At 42.9% G+C, this 19257-nt stretch overlaps 1 protein-coding gene across 2 annotated transcripts; it reads left to right on the forward strand.

Annotated features, from left to right (window-relative positions):
* Positions 1–83: 83 nt before the first annotated feature.
* PSMG2 (proteasome assembly chaperone 2) lies at positions 84–17569 on the forward strand. Of its 2 annotated transcripts, none has more exons than XM_082417341.1 (7): positions 84–290; positions 1712–1883; positions 4900–4958; positions 12691–12809; positions 13666–13839; positions 16269–16389; positions 17264–17569. In XM_082417341.1, the coding sequence occupies exons 1-7, from the start codon at positions 234–236 to the stop codon at positions 17360–17362; spliced, it is 801 nt and encodes a 266-aa protein (XP_082273467.1). In that variant the 5' UTR covers positions 84–233; the 3' UTR covers positions 17363–17569. The 2 variants fall into 2 exon arrangements, with proteins under 2 accessions (XP_082273467.1, XP_082273468.1); XM_082417342.1 differs by having other exon boundaries at positions 17270–17569.
* Positions 17570–19257: the final 1688 nt, after the last annotated feature.

The following is a 19257-nucleotide window of genomic DNA, read 5'->3' on the forward strand; positions in this document are numbered from 1 at the left end:
CCCGCCCGCCGCCTCCGCGCGGTGCCTGCCGGCTCCTCACGGCGCCGCCCCTGCCATCGCCCCTCCACGCAGGCCCTGCCGCGCGCCGTCTCGGCAGGCGGTTGGACGGGCACCTCAGGACCCCGCGCCGGGGGCCTCGAAGGACCCCGAGCCGAAGGCCTCGTAGGACCCCGCGCGCCGCCTGCCCGTACTTCCGGCCGCAGGCTCTTACCGCTGTAGCAGCCGGCCAGACCATGTTCGTCCCCTGCGGGGACTCGGTCACCGACCTCTCGGGGTGCACGCTCCTGATGGTGAGTCCGGCCCCGGGGGAGGGGGCGGGGTGGGGGTCCGAGCGGCGGTCCCCGGACGCGCGCGGGTCTGCGGCCCAGAGTCCTGGTGGCTGAGAGCGGAACGTGCGGGGAAGTGACCTGCGCTCAGCTGGTGTCGTGCGGGCCACTCGCTTTACCTTTCATCCTGGAAAACCTTTTCTCAGCTAGTTTGGGAGTCAGGCTCAAGCTAGGGAGTCGTTGTCATTAGCCAGGAAACTACAGACGGGTTGCTAAAGACTTTTGCTCACTCAATGAGCGTTCTGTGGTGTCAAAATGTGACAAAAAGACTAGATTCTTGTCCTCAAGGAGTTTGCAGTTTAGTTTGAAACACATGTATATAAATAAGGTTAGAATGTCAAAAAAGGTACAGAAAGGCCCTAGGATTTATTGGGAGGGGGAGGGACACAAGGACCTCTTAAGAAAAGCTTCATATTTGGAATTTAAAAAACAAACAGGCAAACAAACAAAAACATAGATTCGGAGAACGGATTGGTGCTTGCCAGCAGGGGTGGATAAAATGGGTGAAGGGGGTCAAAAGTACAAACCTCTAGTCAAAAATAAGTCCTGGGATGTAACTCGAAGCGTAGATCTTAAAAAGTTCTTATCACAAGAAAAAAGGTTTTTTTTTGACTGTGTGGCGTTGGATGCTAACTAGACCTGTTGAGGTGATCATATTGCAGTATGTACAGATGTCGAATCACAATGTTGTACACCTGAAATTAATATAATATTATATGTCAATTATATCTTAGTTTTTTAAAAGGATGATGGTAATAGAAAAGTTACTGTTTGATAGTTGTCATCATAATAGTGCACACAAGAAATATCAATGGGGACTTCCCTGGCGGTCCAGTGGTTAGGACTTCACCCGTCCACTGCAGGGGGCACGGGTTTGATCCCTGGTTCAGGAACTAAGATCTCGCATGCTGCGTGGCCAAAAAAGAAAAAAAAAGTCAATGAATGCTTAAATTAGCATGTAATAGTGTACTGAGGAAGGAAATTTGACTTCATTTCAAAGTATCTTCCTGAAAAACATTTATTAATCACAAAAGAAAAAAAGTGTTTTTGCAGGAGATACCTGGCAAAAAAAAAAAAAAAAGAAAAAGAAGAATGTCATAGAGAAAGTAATGTCCAAAAGATACTAGTGGTACCCTTGACAGTGGAGTGGTGAAGAGGGAAGCCATGTTGGGTTGAAGAAATGGAAGATTCATTCCACTGGGGTATTCAGTAAGTGTTCAATCAGTAGTCTGAAAGGTGGAGCTAATGAAGGGGTCAGAATCTAGCTGTGATTCACCTGAGCATAAGCGTGCAGTACCAGTGCTGTGACTGTTGTCTTCTGACTAAACTTTTTAAAGTGTTGCTAATTTAGTTGACTTAATGAATATATTATTTTACTGTTTCAGCCAGCAGTATCTGTTGGAAATGTTGGCCAGCTTGCAATAGATCTGATTATTTCTACACTGAACATGTGTAAGATTGGTTACTTCTATACCGATTGTCTTGTGCCGATGGTTGGAAACAATCCATATGCAACTGCAGAAGAAAATTCAACAGAACTCAGTATAAATGCTGAAGGTGTGTTATATTCTCCTACAAGGTAGAGTTGTTTTAAATCAGAACCAGACCCTCCCAGTATGTCCTGCAGCACCTGGCACCGGCTCTGTGCAGAGTTCAGGGCACTGTGTTCTCTTCTCCTGTGTACACCCTGGTTTAGGCCTTAGCCTTTCCTAAATGGCAGCTCCCTTGAGAGATGTGGTTGTATTTGTATTCTTGGATGGAATTTGAGATACCTATTTGTTTAACGTGGGGTTTTTCCCCTTTTATCCTCAGTTTTATTTTCTCTCCTTACTGGCGTGGGTAAGCATCACTAATACCAGGGAGAGAGAATTCCACTGGGCTCAGTCCCGTATGTTTAATACACGCTACCTCACACAGGCCTCTGCCATCCTGTCACATTGTTGTAGAATCCGTCGTAACACTGACGAGGCTCAGAGAGGCCGAGTTTCCTAACACTGCAGTAGGTGTGGGCTCTTCCCATGCCGTATGTCTCCACAGTTCCTCGTTGGACTGTCACGCTGGGTTAGTTGGGGCACACAGTTTGGGGAACACCACTGTGTTCATGATGAGACTGCCCCTCGGGAGGAGAGGAAAACAAAGGAGCCTCCAGTTACCTTGCGTGATGGGCAGCTGCTGCCTTGGCCGCTCAGTCTTCGGTTTACCAGTTTAAGGTAGAAGCCAAAGGTGACAGAGGAGCATGAAAGACTGTAGGTGGACCGAGAAACAAGTGAGGAAGCATTTTGGGTTTTGTCAGTCTTACTAACCATGTCATTAGCTTGCAATAATGAAATACACTTTAGAAAGATGGTTTTGTTAACACTAGATAATTTCAATTATTGCCTTGAAGGACAAAGGACTATAAATAGTAGAACTAGAATTTTTATATTTAGGCTAATGATAACAACTGTCATTTGTTGAGTATCTCCTCTGAGCTGAACACTGTGCATTTACATGTGTTAATTCACTTAATGCTCACAACTACTCCATGGGTGGTTTTATAGATCAGGGAACCAGTGCACAGAGAAGTTATGGTCCCATGATTAATCGAGGCAGCCTGACCCAGAGACCTGCCTCCCCGTCACCTGCTAATGCACTTTCGCTCCAGCGGAAGACCCACTGGCTTTCCTCTGACACAAACTGGCAGCAGGTCCATTGGGTACAGTTCTTTAATCCACTTTTTTATTTTTTAAGATGAGGTGTCTTTTTGAAATAAATTATAGACATCACAACATTCCACCCCCAAATATGTAAGTATGCACCTCTTATAGTACATTTTCTTACATAGCTAAAACACCATTGCATTTAACAAAATTAGCAATATCTTCCTATACCCTATCCATATTCAGAGAGGCCCAGTTTACCCAAAACTGTCCTTTAAAGTTAGTTTGTCCAGACCAGGCCATAGTACTTCTGATTATCGTGCCTTTGAAATCTCTTACCCTACATAATCTCTTTCCCTTCTTTGCAAAACTGATTTATTGAAGGAAAAAACTGGACACACTGTCCTATAGAATGTCCCACCTTCTTCGTTTGTCTGATTGCTTCCTGTGGTGTCATTTGCCATGTTCCTCTAGTTTCTGTATTTTCTGAAACTGGAGTTAAGAATAAAGGCTTGATTATTTAAAAGCTAAATATTTTTGGCCAGAATATGTGAAAGGCGATGTTACATCACCTGACAAGAAAAAGGATCTGGAAAACAGGGTCTTAACAACAAAAAAAGACCTTTGTGATACACTGGTGGAGAACACAAGTGTTGCTGTTGTAGAAAGTGGTACATCTTATATTTTAAAGCTCAGCCTTCCCTTTTCCCTAATTCCTAGACCTCCTTCTCTAGACTCCTTTGCCCCACACATACCTGGTGGTCAGCAGACTCGCTGATGCAGCACAGCCCCGGCCACCCCATGTACACCAGTCCAACGAGACAACCCCGAAAAGACCTGTATAACAGGAGAGACGTGATCCACCAAAGGCTGTGCCCAAGTCTAGGGTAATTTGTAATCTTTTTACAGTAACTGAAAGCTTACCCCTTGGCACAGTGGCCTAATCACGTGTCCTCAGGCACTCTGTATTTTGTCCTTGGGTCATTTCGGAGCTTCTCATTCTTGGAGGTGAGGTGAAGTTGGGCAGGACCTCTTAAGCATCAGTAAAGTGGGCCCCTTGTAGAATCTGATGAAAATTGTGGATCCTTTCTGCAGAAAAAATTCACACACGTTGACTCACAAAAATTTTTGCATGTTATTTCAGGTCTTTCAAAAACTCCTAAAGAACACAAATGTACCTATTGCAGGTATTTTATTACACAGCTAACATTTGCCGCATTTTATTCTTCCTTCTTCTAATGCCAATGACTGTTGCTGTTCTCTAGAGAAAAGAGGGAAGAATATCAGAAACCAAAAACGGTCTTAAGAATGATGTCATTTGTCATAGTGCTAGAAATTTCCAGGGGAGTACTTCTTTGGTTTTACAGTCAAAGAAGAGAAATAATTTTATTTATTTATTTATTTATTTATGGCTGTGTTGGGTCTTCGTTTCTGTGCGAGGGCTTTCTCTAGTTGTGGCAAGCGGGGGCCACTCTTCATCGCGGTGCGTCGGCCTCTCACTATCGCGGCCTCTCTTGTTGCGGAGCACAAGCTCCAGACGCGCAGGCTCGGTTATTGTGGCTCACGGGCCCAGTCGCTCCGCGGCATGTGGGATCTTCCCAGACCAGGGCTTGAACCCGTGTCCCCTGCATTGGCAGGCAGATTCTCAACCACTGCACCACCAGGGAAGCCCCAGAGAAATAATTTTTGATAATTTTCTTACAGTTAACGTTTCAGCGCTGAATGTATTCCATAGAATAAAGCCCACAGGTGAATTCTGAGGTATTAAAGTGTTTTGTTTTAACTAAATGATATAGTGCATATGTTCTATATTTTAAATATCAAAAACATTTAGATACAGAAGTTCTCCTAGTGTAGCTTTTTATCATTATAACTTCACTTGTATGACTCTTTCAGTTTAACTATCATTTGGTTTCATTTTCTTGGACTTGCAGTGTATGCATCGCCTTCAAAGAAACTAGTGGCTCTTCAGTTAAGATCCATTTTTATTAAGGTTAGTACATTATTTTTGCCTTCTTAAGTTTATTAAAGTGCAATATAATGAGAAAATACTGAGTCATTATCATTAAGACTCAAAAATCATTTCTTTGTTTATGTTTATACAGTTAAGCAAGGTTTGATTCTATAGAGAAATACTCATAAAATTTCGGAGTTGTTAGTATTATTTCATTAATATATTGAAAGGAATTGGGACCTATAGCTTGGGTCTTATATATTCCCGATTCAGGTAGCATTGGTGAAAAACTTTAAGCATATAAATATTACAGATTTATTCTATTTGAGTTACATTTCAAATCAGTGGCATCTACATAAAAATTATATATATATGAAAATATTTTCTGAATCCAACTTCTTTCGTCTTCCGCTGCCACCACTCCAGTCCAGCCACCACCTCCCTCACGCCCCAATTCTGCTTCTGCACCACCCGCCCCACAGACAGCTCCACCCATGATCCTTTAAATCTCAATCAAAGCACGTCACTTCTGCCTTCCAAACCCGCCAGTAGCTTCCCATCTCAAAGCGAGTTCACAACCCTCACCACGGCCCGACAGACCCTACATTTCTGACGTGGCAGCCACTAGACACATGTAGCTGTTTAAATTTTGACTCATTCATTAAAAGTAAGTAAAATTTAAAATTCAGTTCCTCTGTCCCAGTAGCCACATTGCAAGTTCTCCACAGCCATGCGTGGCGAGCAGCTGCCGTAAAGAGCATTTGGTTACCATGGAACATCTGTGGGACAGCTCTGTCCCTGGCCCCACGTCCAGCTGTCCTGCGTGCCTGTCCCTTGCTCCCCCTCTTGCTTGCCCTGCTCCAGCCACACTGGCCACCCTGTGCTGTTCAAACACATAAAGCTCATCCTGTCTCAGTCTTCACAGTAGTTTCTCTGCCTGGACCACTTTTCCACTGGACACCTGAATGGCTCACTTCCTTTAGTCTTTGCTTAACTGTCCCTCATCAGAAAGGCCTCCCCCCAGCACCCTTTCTCTCATCTTATCCTGAGCTAGTTTTCTTCACGACTCCTCACTTCCCACCTCTGATAGAAAGGAAGTTCCCTGAGAAAAGTGACAAGGTGTCATTCACTGCTGTATCCTCGGCTTCTAGACAGAGCCTTGGTGTAGAGTGGATTGAGGTACCACCTGTTCAGGGGGGCAGAAAGGTCTCCCCTTCCCGGGGGCCCCTCCACACCCCCACAGTCACCATGTTGTAGGAGCGGGATCTCACGGGTGCACTTCTTCACGTCTGGCCTCCTTAACTCCACATTCTGTCTACGAGGTGCTTCCACATTGTTGCAGGTAGAGGTAGTTACTTCCTTCTCACCTCTGTGCGTGAATCTGTTGTGTAAATAAACCATGATTTACCCATATTGTTGATGGAGCATTTGATATTTTTCCAGTTTGAGGGTATCATGAATGGAGCTGTGGTTATTTTAATATTTATCACTCTTTGCTTAGTTAACAATATCACACACAAAGTTTGGCAGTGAGAATTGCTAGCATTTTTGCATTGTGCCACGTGGCTTTTTTGTTCTCTTTCTAATATCAGTGTAAGTTCGAGAAGTAAGATGGACAATTCAGACACTTCTAAGTGAAATTTTTAAAAAATTATTTATTTATTTATTGGCTGTGTTGGGTTTTCGTTGCTGCATGTGGGCTTTCTCTACTTGTGGCGAGCAGGGGCTACTCTTGGTTGCGGTGCGCAGGCTTTGGGCGGGGGCTGCTTGGCTTCTCATTGCAGTGGCTTCTCATTGCAGAGTGCAGGCTCTAGGTGCGCGGGCTTTGGTAGTTGCAGCACACAGGCTCAGTAGTTGTGGTTTGTGGGCTCTAGAGCACAGGCTCAGTAGTTGTGGCGCACGGGCTTAGTTGCTCCATGGCATGTGGGATCTTCCCGGACCAGGGCTCGAATCCGTGTCCCCTGCATTGGCAGGCAGATTCTTAACCACTGCGCCACCAGGGAAGTCCCTGAAATTGTTGATGTAAATAAAGAGTGATTTCAAAGTAGCAAACATTTATTGAGCATAGATTCTTTGCACCAATAATACTCTAAATACTTCAAGCATGTTGCTCTACCCAGTCCTCACAACAATCCTAGGAGGCAGATGCTAATTATCTTCATTTTACAAGTGAGAAATCGGAAACACAGAAGCTCAGACAGCTTGCTCAAGCCGTGTGGTCCATGGGTGAAGCCAGCATTCTAGACCCGGCAGCCTGGCTCTGGAGCTGGCCTCTCTTAACCACGACACAAACTGCCCTTCTGTTTTTAAAAGGTAGCCATTTCTTACCTGCATTTTAAATTTTATTGAATAATTATTTTATTAACAGCCTCTGAAAAGAGTTTCCATAAAGTGGGTTTTCCCCCCAAATTTTATGACCCAGATCCCAGATTAGTCACCTGTTCACATCTTGCCACACCTGCTTGATTCTCTTTGCGCAAGTACACGCAGTCTCCTCCTGCCAAACAGTCCAAAAGGAGGCTGCTGACATCATGTTGCTCACTCCATACAAGAACGAGACTCTTCTTCACACGCAACTTCACAACCACAACACTGCCACACACCTAGAAAGTCAGCATTCAGTGAATTATTAAGTACTAGCATTTGGCATATTCACATTCCCCAGTTGTTCCCCAGATATCCTTCAATTCTGGATCCAGGCAAGGTTTGTGTGTTGCCTTAGGCTGTTACAGCTTTTCAGCTGGTGTTCAGTGTAGAGCTGCCCTCCTCTTTCTGTGGTTCACAATATTGACTCCTCTGAGGGACCCAGGCCAGATGTTCAGCCTTCTGGATTCACCTAACTGTTTCTTTCTGATCAGATTTGGGGCAGAAATTTCTGGCAAGAACGTCTCATAGATAACCACGTGGTGGTTTTTGAGTAACAATAGATCACTGAAGTACAGAACCGGGAAATTGAAATCTAGATTCCTCACGCTTAGCTTATCTCTAGTTGTAAAGATAAAATAAATAGTCATTGAGGGGTGCCTTCAAGATGGTGGAGGAGTAAGACGTGATGATCACCTTCATCCCCACAAATACATCAAAACTACATCTACATGTGGAACAACTCCTACAGAACACCTACTGAACGCTAGCAGAAGACCTCAGACTTCCCAAAAGGCAAGAAACTGCCCATGTACCTGGGTAGGGCAAAAGAAAAAAGGAAAAACAGAGACAAAAGAATAGGGACGGGACCTGCACCTCTGGGAGGGAGCTGTGAAGGAGGAAAAGTTTCCACACACTAGGAAGCCCCTTCACTGGCGGAGACGGAGGGTGGCTGGGGGGAAGCTTTGGAGCCACAGAGGAGAGCGCAGCAACAGGGGTGCAGAGGGCAAAGTGGAGAGATTCCCGCACTGAGGATCAGTGCCATCCAGCACTCACCAGCCCGAGAGGCTTGTCTGCTCACCCACTGGGGCGCATGGGGGCTGGGAGCTGAGGCTCGGGCATCGGAGGTCAGATCCCAGGGAGAGGACTGGGGTTGGCTGCGTGAAGACAGCCTGAAGGGGGCTAGTGTGCCACAGCTAACAGGGAGGGAGTCCGGGGAAAACTCTGGACCTGCCTAAGATGCAGGAGACCATTGTTTTGGGATGCACAAGGAGAGGGGATTCAGAGCACCACCTAAACGACCTCCAGAGACGGGCGTGAGCCGCAGCTATCAGTGCGGACTCCAGAGACAAGCATGAGATGCTAAGGCTGCTACTGCAGCCACCAAGAAGCCTGTGTGCAAGCACAGGTCACTATCCACACCTCCCCTCCCGGGAGCCTGTGCGGCCCACCACTGCCAGGGTCCTGTGATCCAGGGACAGCTTCCCCGGGAGACCACATGGCGCGCCTCAGGCTATTGCAACATCACGCCAGCCTCTACCACGACAGGCTCGCCCCACATTCCGTACCCCTCCCTCCACCTGGCTTGAGTGAGCCAGAACCCCCTAAGCAGCCACTTCTTTTACCCTGTCCTGTCTGGGTGGGGAAGAGATGCCCTCACGCGACCTACACGCAGAAGCAGGGCCAAATCCAAAGCTGAACCCCAGGAGCTGTGTGAACAAAGTAGAGAAAGGCAAATCTCTCCCAGCAGCCTCAGGAGCAGCGGATTAAATCTCCACAGTCAACTTGATGCACCCTGCATCTCTGGAATACCTGAATAGACAATGAATCATCCCAAAATTGAGCCAGTGGACTTTGGTAGCAACTGTAGACTTGGGGTTTGCTTTCTGCATCTAATTTTTTTCTGGTTTTATGTTTATCTTAGTTTAGTATTTAGAGCTTATTAACATTGATAGATTTGTTTATTGATTTGGTTGCTCTCTTTTTTAATTTTTATATATATATATATTTTTTCCTTTTTCTCTTTTTGTGAGTGTGTATGTGTATGCTTCTTTGTGTGATTTTGTCTGTATAGCTTTGCTTTTGCCATTTGTCCTAGGGTTCTGACTGAGCGTTTTTTGGTTTGGGGGTTTTTTTTTAGTATAGTTTTTAGCGCTTGTTATCATTGGTGGATTTGTTTTTTGGTTTGGTTGCTCATGAGAGATTACTACAAGCACCTATGTGCCAATAAAAGGAACAACCTGGAAGAAACGGACAAATTCTTAGACAAGCACAACCTTCCGAGACTGAACCAGGAAGAAATAGAAGATATAAACAGACCAATTACAAGCACTGAAATTGAAACTGTCATTAAAAATCTTCCAACAAACAAAAGCCCAGGACCAGATGGCTTCACAGGCAAATTCTATCAAACATTTACAGAAGAGCTAACACCTATCCTTTGCAAACTCTTCCAAAATATAGCAGAGGGAGGAACACTCCCAAACTCATTCTATGAGGCCACCATCACCCTGATACCAAAACCAGACAAAGATGCCACAAAAAAAGAAAGCTACAGGCCAATATCACTGATGAACATAGATGCAAAAGTCCTGAACAAAATACTAGCAAACAGAATCCAACAGCACATTAAAAGGATCATACACCATGATCAAGTGGGGTTTATCCCAGGAATGCAAGGATTCTTCAATATATGCAAATCAATCAATGTGATACACCATGTTAACAAATTGAAGGAGAAAAACCATATAATCATCTCATTAGATGCAGAAATGGTTTCGACAAAATTCAACACCCATTTATGATAAAAACCCTCCAGAAAGTAGGCATAGAGGGAACTTACCTCAACATAATAAAGGCCATATATGACAAACCCACAGCCAACATTGTTCTCAATGATGAAAAACTGAAACCATTTCCACTAAGATCAGGAACAAAACAAGGTTGCCCACTCTCACCACTATTATTAAACATAGTTTTGGAAGTTTTAGCCACAGCAATCAGAGAAGAAAAAGAAAAAGAAGGAATCCAAATCGGAAAAGAAGAAGTAAAACTGTCACTGTTTGCAGATGACATACTATACAAAGAGAATCCTAAAGATGCTACCAGAAAACTACTAGAGCTAATCAATGAATTTGGTAAAGTAGCAGGATACAAAATTAATGCACAGAAATCTCTTGCATTCCTATACACTAATGATGAAAAATCTGAAAGAGAAATTAAGGAAACACTCCCATTTACCATTGAAACAAAAAGAATGAAATACCTAGGAATAAACCTACCTAAGGAGACAAAAGACCTATATGCAGAAAACTATAAGACACCGATGAAAGAAATTAAAGATGATACACACAGATGGAGAGATATCCCATGTTCTTGGATTGGAAGAATCGACATTGTGAAAATGACTCTACTACCCAAAGCAATCTACAGATTCAGTGCAATCCCTATCAAACTACCAATGGCATTTTTCACAGAACTAGAACAAAAAATTTCACAATTTGTGTGGAAACACAAAAGACCCCGAATACCCAAAGCAATCTTGAGAAAGAAAAATGGAGCTGGAGGAATCAGGCTCCCTGAATTCAGACTATATTACAAAGCTACAGTAATCAAGACAGTATGGTACTGGCACAAAAACAGAAATATAGATCAATGGAACAGGATAGAGAGCCCAGAGATAAACCCATGCACCTATGGTCACCTTATCTTTGATAAAGGAGGCAAGAATATACAGTGAACAGCCTCTTCAGTAAGTGGTGCTGGGAAAACTGGACAGCTACATGTAAAAGAATGAAATTAGCACACTCCCTAACACCATACACAAAAGTAAACTCAAAATAGGTTAAAGACCTAAATGTAAGGCCAGACACTATAAAACTCTTAGAGGAAAACATAGGCAGAACACTCCATGACATAAATCACAACAAGATCCTTTTTGACCCACCTCCTGGAGAAACGGAAATAAAAACAAAAATAAACAAATGGGACCTAATGAAACAAAAGCTTTTGCACAGCAAAGGAAACCATAAACAAGATGAAAAGACAACCTTCAGAATGGGAGAAAATATTTGCAAACGAAGCAACTGACAAAGGATTAATCTCCAAAATATACAAGCAGCTCATGCAGCTCAATATCAGAAAAACAATCCAATCCAAAAATGGGCAGAAGACCTAAATAGACATTTCTCCAAAGAAGATATACAGATTGCCAACAAACACATGAAAGGATGCTCAACATCACTAATCGTTTAGAGAAATGCAAATCAAAACTACAATGAGGTATCACCTCACACCGGTCAGAATGGCCATCATCAAAAAATCTACAAACAATAAATGCTGGAGAGGGTGTGGAGAAAAGGGAACCCTCTTGCACTGTTGGTGGGAATGTAAATTGATACAGCCGCTATGGAGAACAGTATGGAGGTTCCTTAAAAAACTAAAAATAGAACTACCGTATGACCCAGCAATCCTACCATATATATATATATATATATATATATATATATATATATATATATATACACACACACACACACACACACACATACCCCAAGAAAACCATAATTCAAAAAGAGTCATGTGCCACAATGTTCATTGCAGCTCTATTTTCAATAGCCAGGACTTGGAAGCAACCTAAGTGTCCATTGACAGATGAGTGGATGAAGAAGATGTGGCACATATATACAATGGAATATTACTCAGCCATAAAAAGAAACAAAATTGAGTCATTTGTAGTAAGGTGGATGGACCTAGAGTCTGTCATACAGAGTGAAGTAAGTCAGAAAGAGAAAAACAAATACCGTATGCTAACACATATATATAGAATCTAAACAAACAAAAAAAAATGGTCACGAAGAACCTAGGGGCCAGACGAGAATAAAGATGAAGACCTATTTGAGAATGGACTTGAGGATACGGGGAGGGGGAAGGGTAAGCTGGGACAAAGTGAGAGAGTGGCATGGACATATATACACTACCAAATGTAAAGTAGATAGCTAGTGGGAAGCAGCCACATAGCACAGGGAGATCAGCTCGGTGCTTTGTGACCACCCTGAGGTGTGGGATAGGGAGGGTGGGAGGGAGACGCAAGAGGGAGGAGATATGGGGATGTATGTATATGTATAGCTGATTCACTTTGTTATGCAGCAGAAACTAACACACCATTGTAAAGCAATTCTACTCCAATAAAGATGTTAAAAAATAAAAATAAAAAATTAGTCATTGCTCCTCATTTTTCACCTTCAGTCTAAGGACAGTAAGTGGATCTAAAAATAATTCTAATTTTAGTATATATAAACTATATATCATCACATAACGTGGGTGAAATACTATATAGACTACTCTTACTATAACTCTAGGATCTAACTTTTCTATTTTTGTTTTATTCTTTCAATGGTATACAAAGTATAAATCAAAGTCATTCTGTGAGAAACTGCTTTCCTGGGTGAAAAGCAGCAACTGTGCCAAAGTTGTTGTTCTTTCAAGCAGCCACTCGTATCACCGTAATGACCTCCAGCTCCGCAGGTATGTCTGTGTCTTTGGAAAAGTATTTTGCTATGATTTATACAGTTATTAGGATGATTTCTCTATTAAAAGGTTAAAATATAATTTTAAAGCCATGTATATCCTTTCCTGTCCTCCCTGGAATTTAGAAAGAAGGAGGTAGAGAACATGAGCTAGGAGGAGTAGAGGTGGGGGGCCCTTGACATTCCCAGGGCTGTGGCACTGGGATCCTAGGGTAAAGGCAGGAATGGTTCTGGAGCTGTGCTCTGCTCTGTGGTATCACGTGCCTGGCAGCACTGCAAACCTCAGCTGATGAAGAGCAAGGAGAAAGGGTACCTGATGTTTATTGGTTGATCGTTTTTCAAAGACTGGATTGATGTTTCTATTTATTTCCATAATTCAACCATTTGTATTTGCAGAACTCCAGTTGCCTTTAAGTATAGCTCCCAGGCATGTCAGATTGAATTCTTAAATAGAAGACAAAGTATCCAAGACTTAGAAATCTAAACTAGTTTATTGCATTATCATTTCTTCACCTGTAAAATTCCGATGAAGAAATTATTAGCCAAGAGTAACCTTTCAAGACTAGACTTAGTTTCTGGGACTCTCACAGTGGGCCTGGTGGGAGCGTGGCTGTGGACATCTTCACGCTGGCCTGGCCTTGGGTTAAGTTTTCCTGTCTCTACGCTCTCCCCTAAATTTGTAAATAGCAAGTCAGCGCAATATTTTTACATGTTGCTCTTCCATAGACTGCTGAAACGCGTGTTTTGCTTTGTGCAGAATATATGGAGAACAAGATAATTTTTGCTAAAAGAACTGTTAATTGTCTTAATGTACGTATTTGTGAGTTTTTAGTTAATTATATGATTGTTTCCAGTACTCCCTTCAGGTACCTACTTACACCTTCCATGCAAAAAAGTGTTCAGAATAAAATACAGAGCCTTAACTGGGAAGAAATGGAAAAAAGCCCATGCATTCCTGAAATAGACGATTCTGAGTTTCGTGTCCGTATTCCTGGAGGAGGTATCACAAAAACACTCTATGACGAAGGGTGAGCTTACCTGTATATTTGCTGCCCATCTTATCTGAAAATGAAAGTAAGATAACTGGGATAGTGTTTGGAGTACTTACTGGAACTCTGAAAATGTCTTCCTTAAATAGGTACCGTGTTACATTCAGGGGAAAGATTGAAATGTGGTTATAGAATTGGTTCCTGAAAAGCTGTATTTAATGCCTTATTATGTGTGTCATGTTAGGGGTCCTAATACATATTCTGTGCAACCTCTGCAGTCAGTCCTCTTTGCAGTGGTGGTGGTGGTGAGATGTACATAACATTAAACTAACCATTTTTAAGTATACAATTAAGTGACATTCAGTACATTCATTGTTATGTACCCATCACCACCATCCACTTTCAGAACTTTGTCATCATTCTAAATAGAAGGTCTGTACTCATTAAATAACTCCTGTTTTATACCTGAAAATCTATGCTCTTATTAAAACCATCATTTCCTTCAACTTTTCTTTTTTTCCTAGCCTGTCTTCCATTCGTGTTTTCACTTCTTTCCCTGTCTAGCTTATGCTCTTTAGTATAATATATTATTTCACCTCTTCTCTTACCATAGCCTAGAAGCCCTGGCCACCTGGTTATTCTCCACACCTGCCCTGCAAACCACCAGCTTTGAATCATTCTCTTGCTCCATTCAGGCCACATCACCTGTGGCCTGCACTTCTGTCAGACCATAGACTGCGGGGCTTAAACAACAGAAATGTATTTGCTCACAGCTCTGGAGGCTGGAGGTCAGGGTGCCGGCCTGGTCGGGTTCTGGGGAGGGCCCTCTTCCTGGCCTGCAGACGGCCACCTTCTGGCTGTGTCATCACGCAGCAGAGAGAGAGCTCCTTCTCTCCTTGTAAGGCCGTGGTCCCATCGGATTAGGGCCCCCTCCTGTGACCTTTCACTGAATTACCTCCTAAACCTCCTGCCTCCAGATGCAGTCACCTGTGGGTGAGGCTTCCACTTGTAGGTTCTGGAGGGACACAGTCCAGGCCACAGCAGCTGCTGTCAGGGTCTCTTGATCGATCCCCTACTGCCTCATTCTGACCTGCCCTGACCACCTCAGCAGCAATGCTGGAATTAACTTTCTAAAATGCAAAACTGATCACAAGACTCCCTGAGTAAAAATCCATCAGCAGTTTTACTTGCCTTTTGCGGAATCTGGTTCATCCTCCGCAATGTGCCATCCAGGGCCCTCCTGGCCCCTCTGGCCTGGCCCCCCAGGTGTGCTCTGCACAGATGCCTCCTGGCCCTCATGGTGTCCCCAGAGCTGTCTCATTCTTCCTTGCTTTTGTTCCGTCTCCTTTTCTCCTCTTGTCTCCTTTGCAACAACCTGCCCGGTTTGCCCGAGTCGGCCCCACATCGCTTCCTGCATGTCCTTGCTGGTCTCGCCCTTCTCTGCGGGGGGAGGGGGATTCTGCTCTCTTCGCGCTCCCCCCGCACTCTGCCCCTTCAAACTGACTTCTTGCTTCTTTGCAAGTCAGTCTCCTATCTTTGCTTCTGACCGTGTCAGAGTAGCTGATAGCAGACTTGCCCTCCTGCCATAAACAGTTAGAAACTGGACAACATTAATGAAACAACTGTTCATCAGACATTGGACACCATGCAGCACACAGCTGTGAAGCCTGGGAGAAAGCAGTAGAGTCCTGCTATTGCCCCAGCTTCCTGCTGGACTGCAGCATGGGGTGGGGGGACCCAGGCAGAGCGCAACCATCTTGCTGAGTCAAGGGGACTGGAGACCAGAGTTGGGGTGGCTGACATAGCTGGAGAGTATGAGGCAGAGAACCAGAGGGGGACAACTGCTGGGGGAAGAGCTTTGGGGCCTGCCTGAGCCCTTCTCAACCCTGAGCTCACAGGTATAGGGTGAAATCGTGAGGGCAGAGAACAACCTCTGGGCAGCTGTTAACTTTGCCCACAAAGTTAGCAACAGTAGACAAAATACTGTGAAAGACACGTCCCTCATAGAACATTTGGAAAATGTAGAATAGTCAAAAGAAACAATATTTTAAATACTCAATTCTGTCACCCAGAAGAAACTACCACTACTAATTTATTGGTCTGTTTTCTGTTTTGAATTAAATTCTGTTTTGAATTAAACATTTTGAACTAAATGTTTGTATCTGCAAGATACTACCATCGGTAGCTTTAAAATTCATGCTATTTACAGATATTTCTCACAAAATTGATGTTCTTTTAATTTTCCAGCACGGATCTTGGTGTGGGGCAGGAACATTCATGTGCCCAGGGTGGGTGTTACATGGTTCCTAGTTTTGTCCCTACAAATAGAAGATAAATAAGTGATCTTGTGATGTGGCATCTCCTTGCCTAAAACCTGGCAGATTATCTCAGCTATAAAAACAGGCACACTGGAACCATCATCTTGTATCAGTAGAAGAATACCTAATTATTCTTTTTAATTGTTGTAGCTGTTCTAAAGAAATCCCAATGGTGATTCTGCTGAAATTCGTTTCGGAAGGAGACAATATCCCAGATGCGTTAGGTCTTGTTGAATATCTTAATGAATGGCTTCAGATAATCAAACCATGTGTAAGTTTCACTAAAGCTTAAGTCTCTGATTTCTCTGGTTATGTATTCATAAACTTGCATTTTTACATACTATATAAGTAGACCAAATAAGTGAAAGTTTATGTTAAATTTAGACATCTTTATATAAAATTTAAGTTAGCTGAACTTTTCAAAAGAAGACAGCTAAGCAACCTGTTGTCTACAGTTGTTTCAATAAGGCTTATTTTCAAAAAAAAGGAAAATCTTAAATACTTCATTGTATTCATTCTTAGTGTTGCATTAATTATACCAGGCAGCTTTTTATAAGGATAAACAAGTCCTCTTTGGAATTCAGGTTTTTCTTTTTTTTTTTTTTTTTTAAGCCAAAGGTATAGCTTTGTGAGTAATACTTTAGCTATTGAATATGCATTATAATTAAAATACTTTTCTCTATTATGAAATAAGAGCATGACATCCAGGGAAATCAGTTAGCCTTTAGGCATAACAGAAGTAACCTAAGCCTACTTTACATGGTGGGTGACTGTCTTTTTAATTCATGCTTTTTTGAAGAAAAAATTGATAAAAATCACACAGCATTGATTTTTTTTTTTTTAACCACTATTTCTTTTGAATTTGATTTTGCTCCATGGACTCTATTTATAGCCTTTCTGGTTTGTATCTTTATGGTTTGGAAATTGAGGAAATTTATCTTCAGCTGATATAAAGACACAGAAATGTATTACTTTGTTTTTCCTTACAATAATAAATCACAGCTAGAAGTGTCAAAACCAAAAGGAACAACAACAAAGGGAGAGTTTTGTAATACGTGTTAAAAGGAGATTTAGTGATAAAAAAATCACTAAATATTGATTAAAAATATTGTAAAGTTGAGGGATTACAATATTTTGTTCTTCAGTTGCAGTGTGATGACCCCTCAGCATCTGCCTTGCCATGGAAAATGCCGAGTTCCTGGAGGTTACTCTTTGGCAGTGGTCTTCCCCCTGCACTTTTCTGATCCGTTTTCAGTTTTATACCTTATGTCCCAAGACACTTACTACCAACGCAACTGTTAAACAACTATATAAAAAGAATGTATTAGGAAATCTTTACTTTTCACAGAAAAATCTCAAAGAAAAATGGATTAACCAAAGGTTGTTTTTGCCATGCTTTTCATCATATACAACAAATGTAAATTTTGTGCAATAAAGTGTTTCCTAAGTAATTTTATCTGAATGTGTTTTTTTTTTTTTAACTCAGACTTCTATATTAGTTTCCTATGTCTGCTGTAACAAATTACCACAAACTTAGTGGTTTAAGACAAAATAAATCTATTATCTTAGAATTCTGGAAGTCAGAATTCCAGAATAGGTCTCACTGGGCGAAGTCAAGGTGCTGGCAGGGCTGCTTTTTCTCTGGAGGGTCTTGGAAAGAATCCGTTTCCTACCCCTTTCCAGCTTCTAGAAGCTGCAGCATTCATTGGTTCATGGCTTCTTCCTCCATCCGGAATAATTTCCCCATCTCAAAAGAAAGAGTTTGAGTATAAGAGAAAAGGTTTTCATTTTTGAGTGCCTACTACATACCAGTCACTTTTTACCTGCTATTTTGTTGTGTTACGTCTGTGCCTTGGCTTTCTCATCTGTACAAAAAGGGCTTATAATATTAAGGGGTACACCCTACTCCATAGCACTCAGTAAATGATTTATTTCTGATCAATTATTCTGGGTTCTATAGCCTGATGTGTTTCCCTTTGGGAAACTATTGTGGGGTCGGGATGTCAGCCAGATGATGGGATAGGAAGTCCCAGCCCTTGACCCAACAGAGACACCACTTACAAATCAAAATACCTTTATGGGAAGCAGAAACCAGTTAAAGAGTTCCAGTTCCCCAGGCAAGTCCAGAGTTGAGAACAGCTGCACTGAAAACAGAAGAGCGGTTTCACTTTACCCACAACTGTCCCTCCCTCAAGCCAACAGCTCAGCATGTTGGGAGAAAGTCACCAGCTCCAGGCTTCTGGGGGATGAAGGGGTAGGGAAGAGGGGACTGCATCCAACGGGTTGGCTTTTCACAGGGCTGCTGGAGTGGCTGGTTTCTGCCTCGACTGACTTGGACCCCTGACGAAACTGGCAGAGTTTAGATGCCAGGGGGCCACTGAAAGCAAAGGCGGGGTGGTGGGGGGAGGAGTGGTGTGCTGCAGCCCCAGAGAGCCTGCGATGCCACAGACAGGCCAGCAACATCTCTACACAGTCCAAAGGCACCCAATTGGAGGGAAAGAGAAGAATAAAGTGTGGGTCCAACAGTCCAGCTTCTCAGAGGGCTGTTGAGGGACCAGTATCTGTCTCACCTGACTCAGGATGCTGATGGGGAGACAGCATACTTTGGATGCCCGGGGACTGCTGAGGACAAAGGGGAGAGTGGCACCTTGCTGCTGCAGCACCAGAGAACAAGCCTTGGACACCACAGGGAGCAAGAGATGACAAGCGCCTGAAAAAGAAATCTGCAATTCTCTCTAACTGGGAAATTACATGCACAAGCCCAGAGAAATTACGTCCTCCAAAAAGGATTTCTGAGGCCCCCAGACTCCCCAGCTAGCCCAACTGGTGAAGGTCTTCCCTGTAAGAAGACTGAGAGAGGTGGCTGTTTTATCAAATACACAAAACTCAACAACAACCACAAAATCATGAGGCACAAGAATAAACAGAGAAACATGGCTCAATCAAAAGAACAAAAGAAACCAATCTCCAGAAACCAATCCCAAGGAAACAGAAATCTATGAATTACATGACAGAGAATTCAAATTAATTGTCTTAAAGAAGCACAGTGATCTACAAGAGCACAGACAACCAAGTGGATTAAGAACAATGCATGAACAAAATGAGAATATCAACGAAGAGAAACTATTTTTTAAAAGAA

The sequence above is a fragment of the Balaenoptera physalus genome (assembly GCF_965194825.1).
Source record: "Balaenoptera physalus genome assembly, chromosome: 12".
Classification (NCBI taxonomy): domain Eukaryota; kingdom Metazoa; phylum Chordata; class Mammalia; order Artiodactyla; family Balaenopteridae; genus Balaenoptera; species Balaenoptera physalus.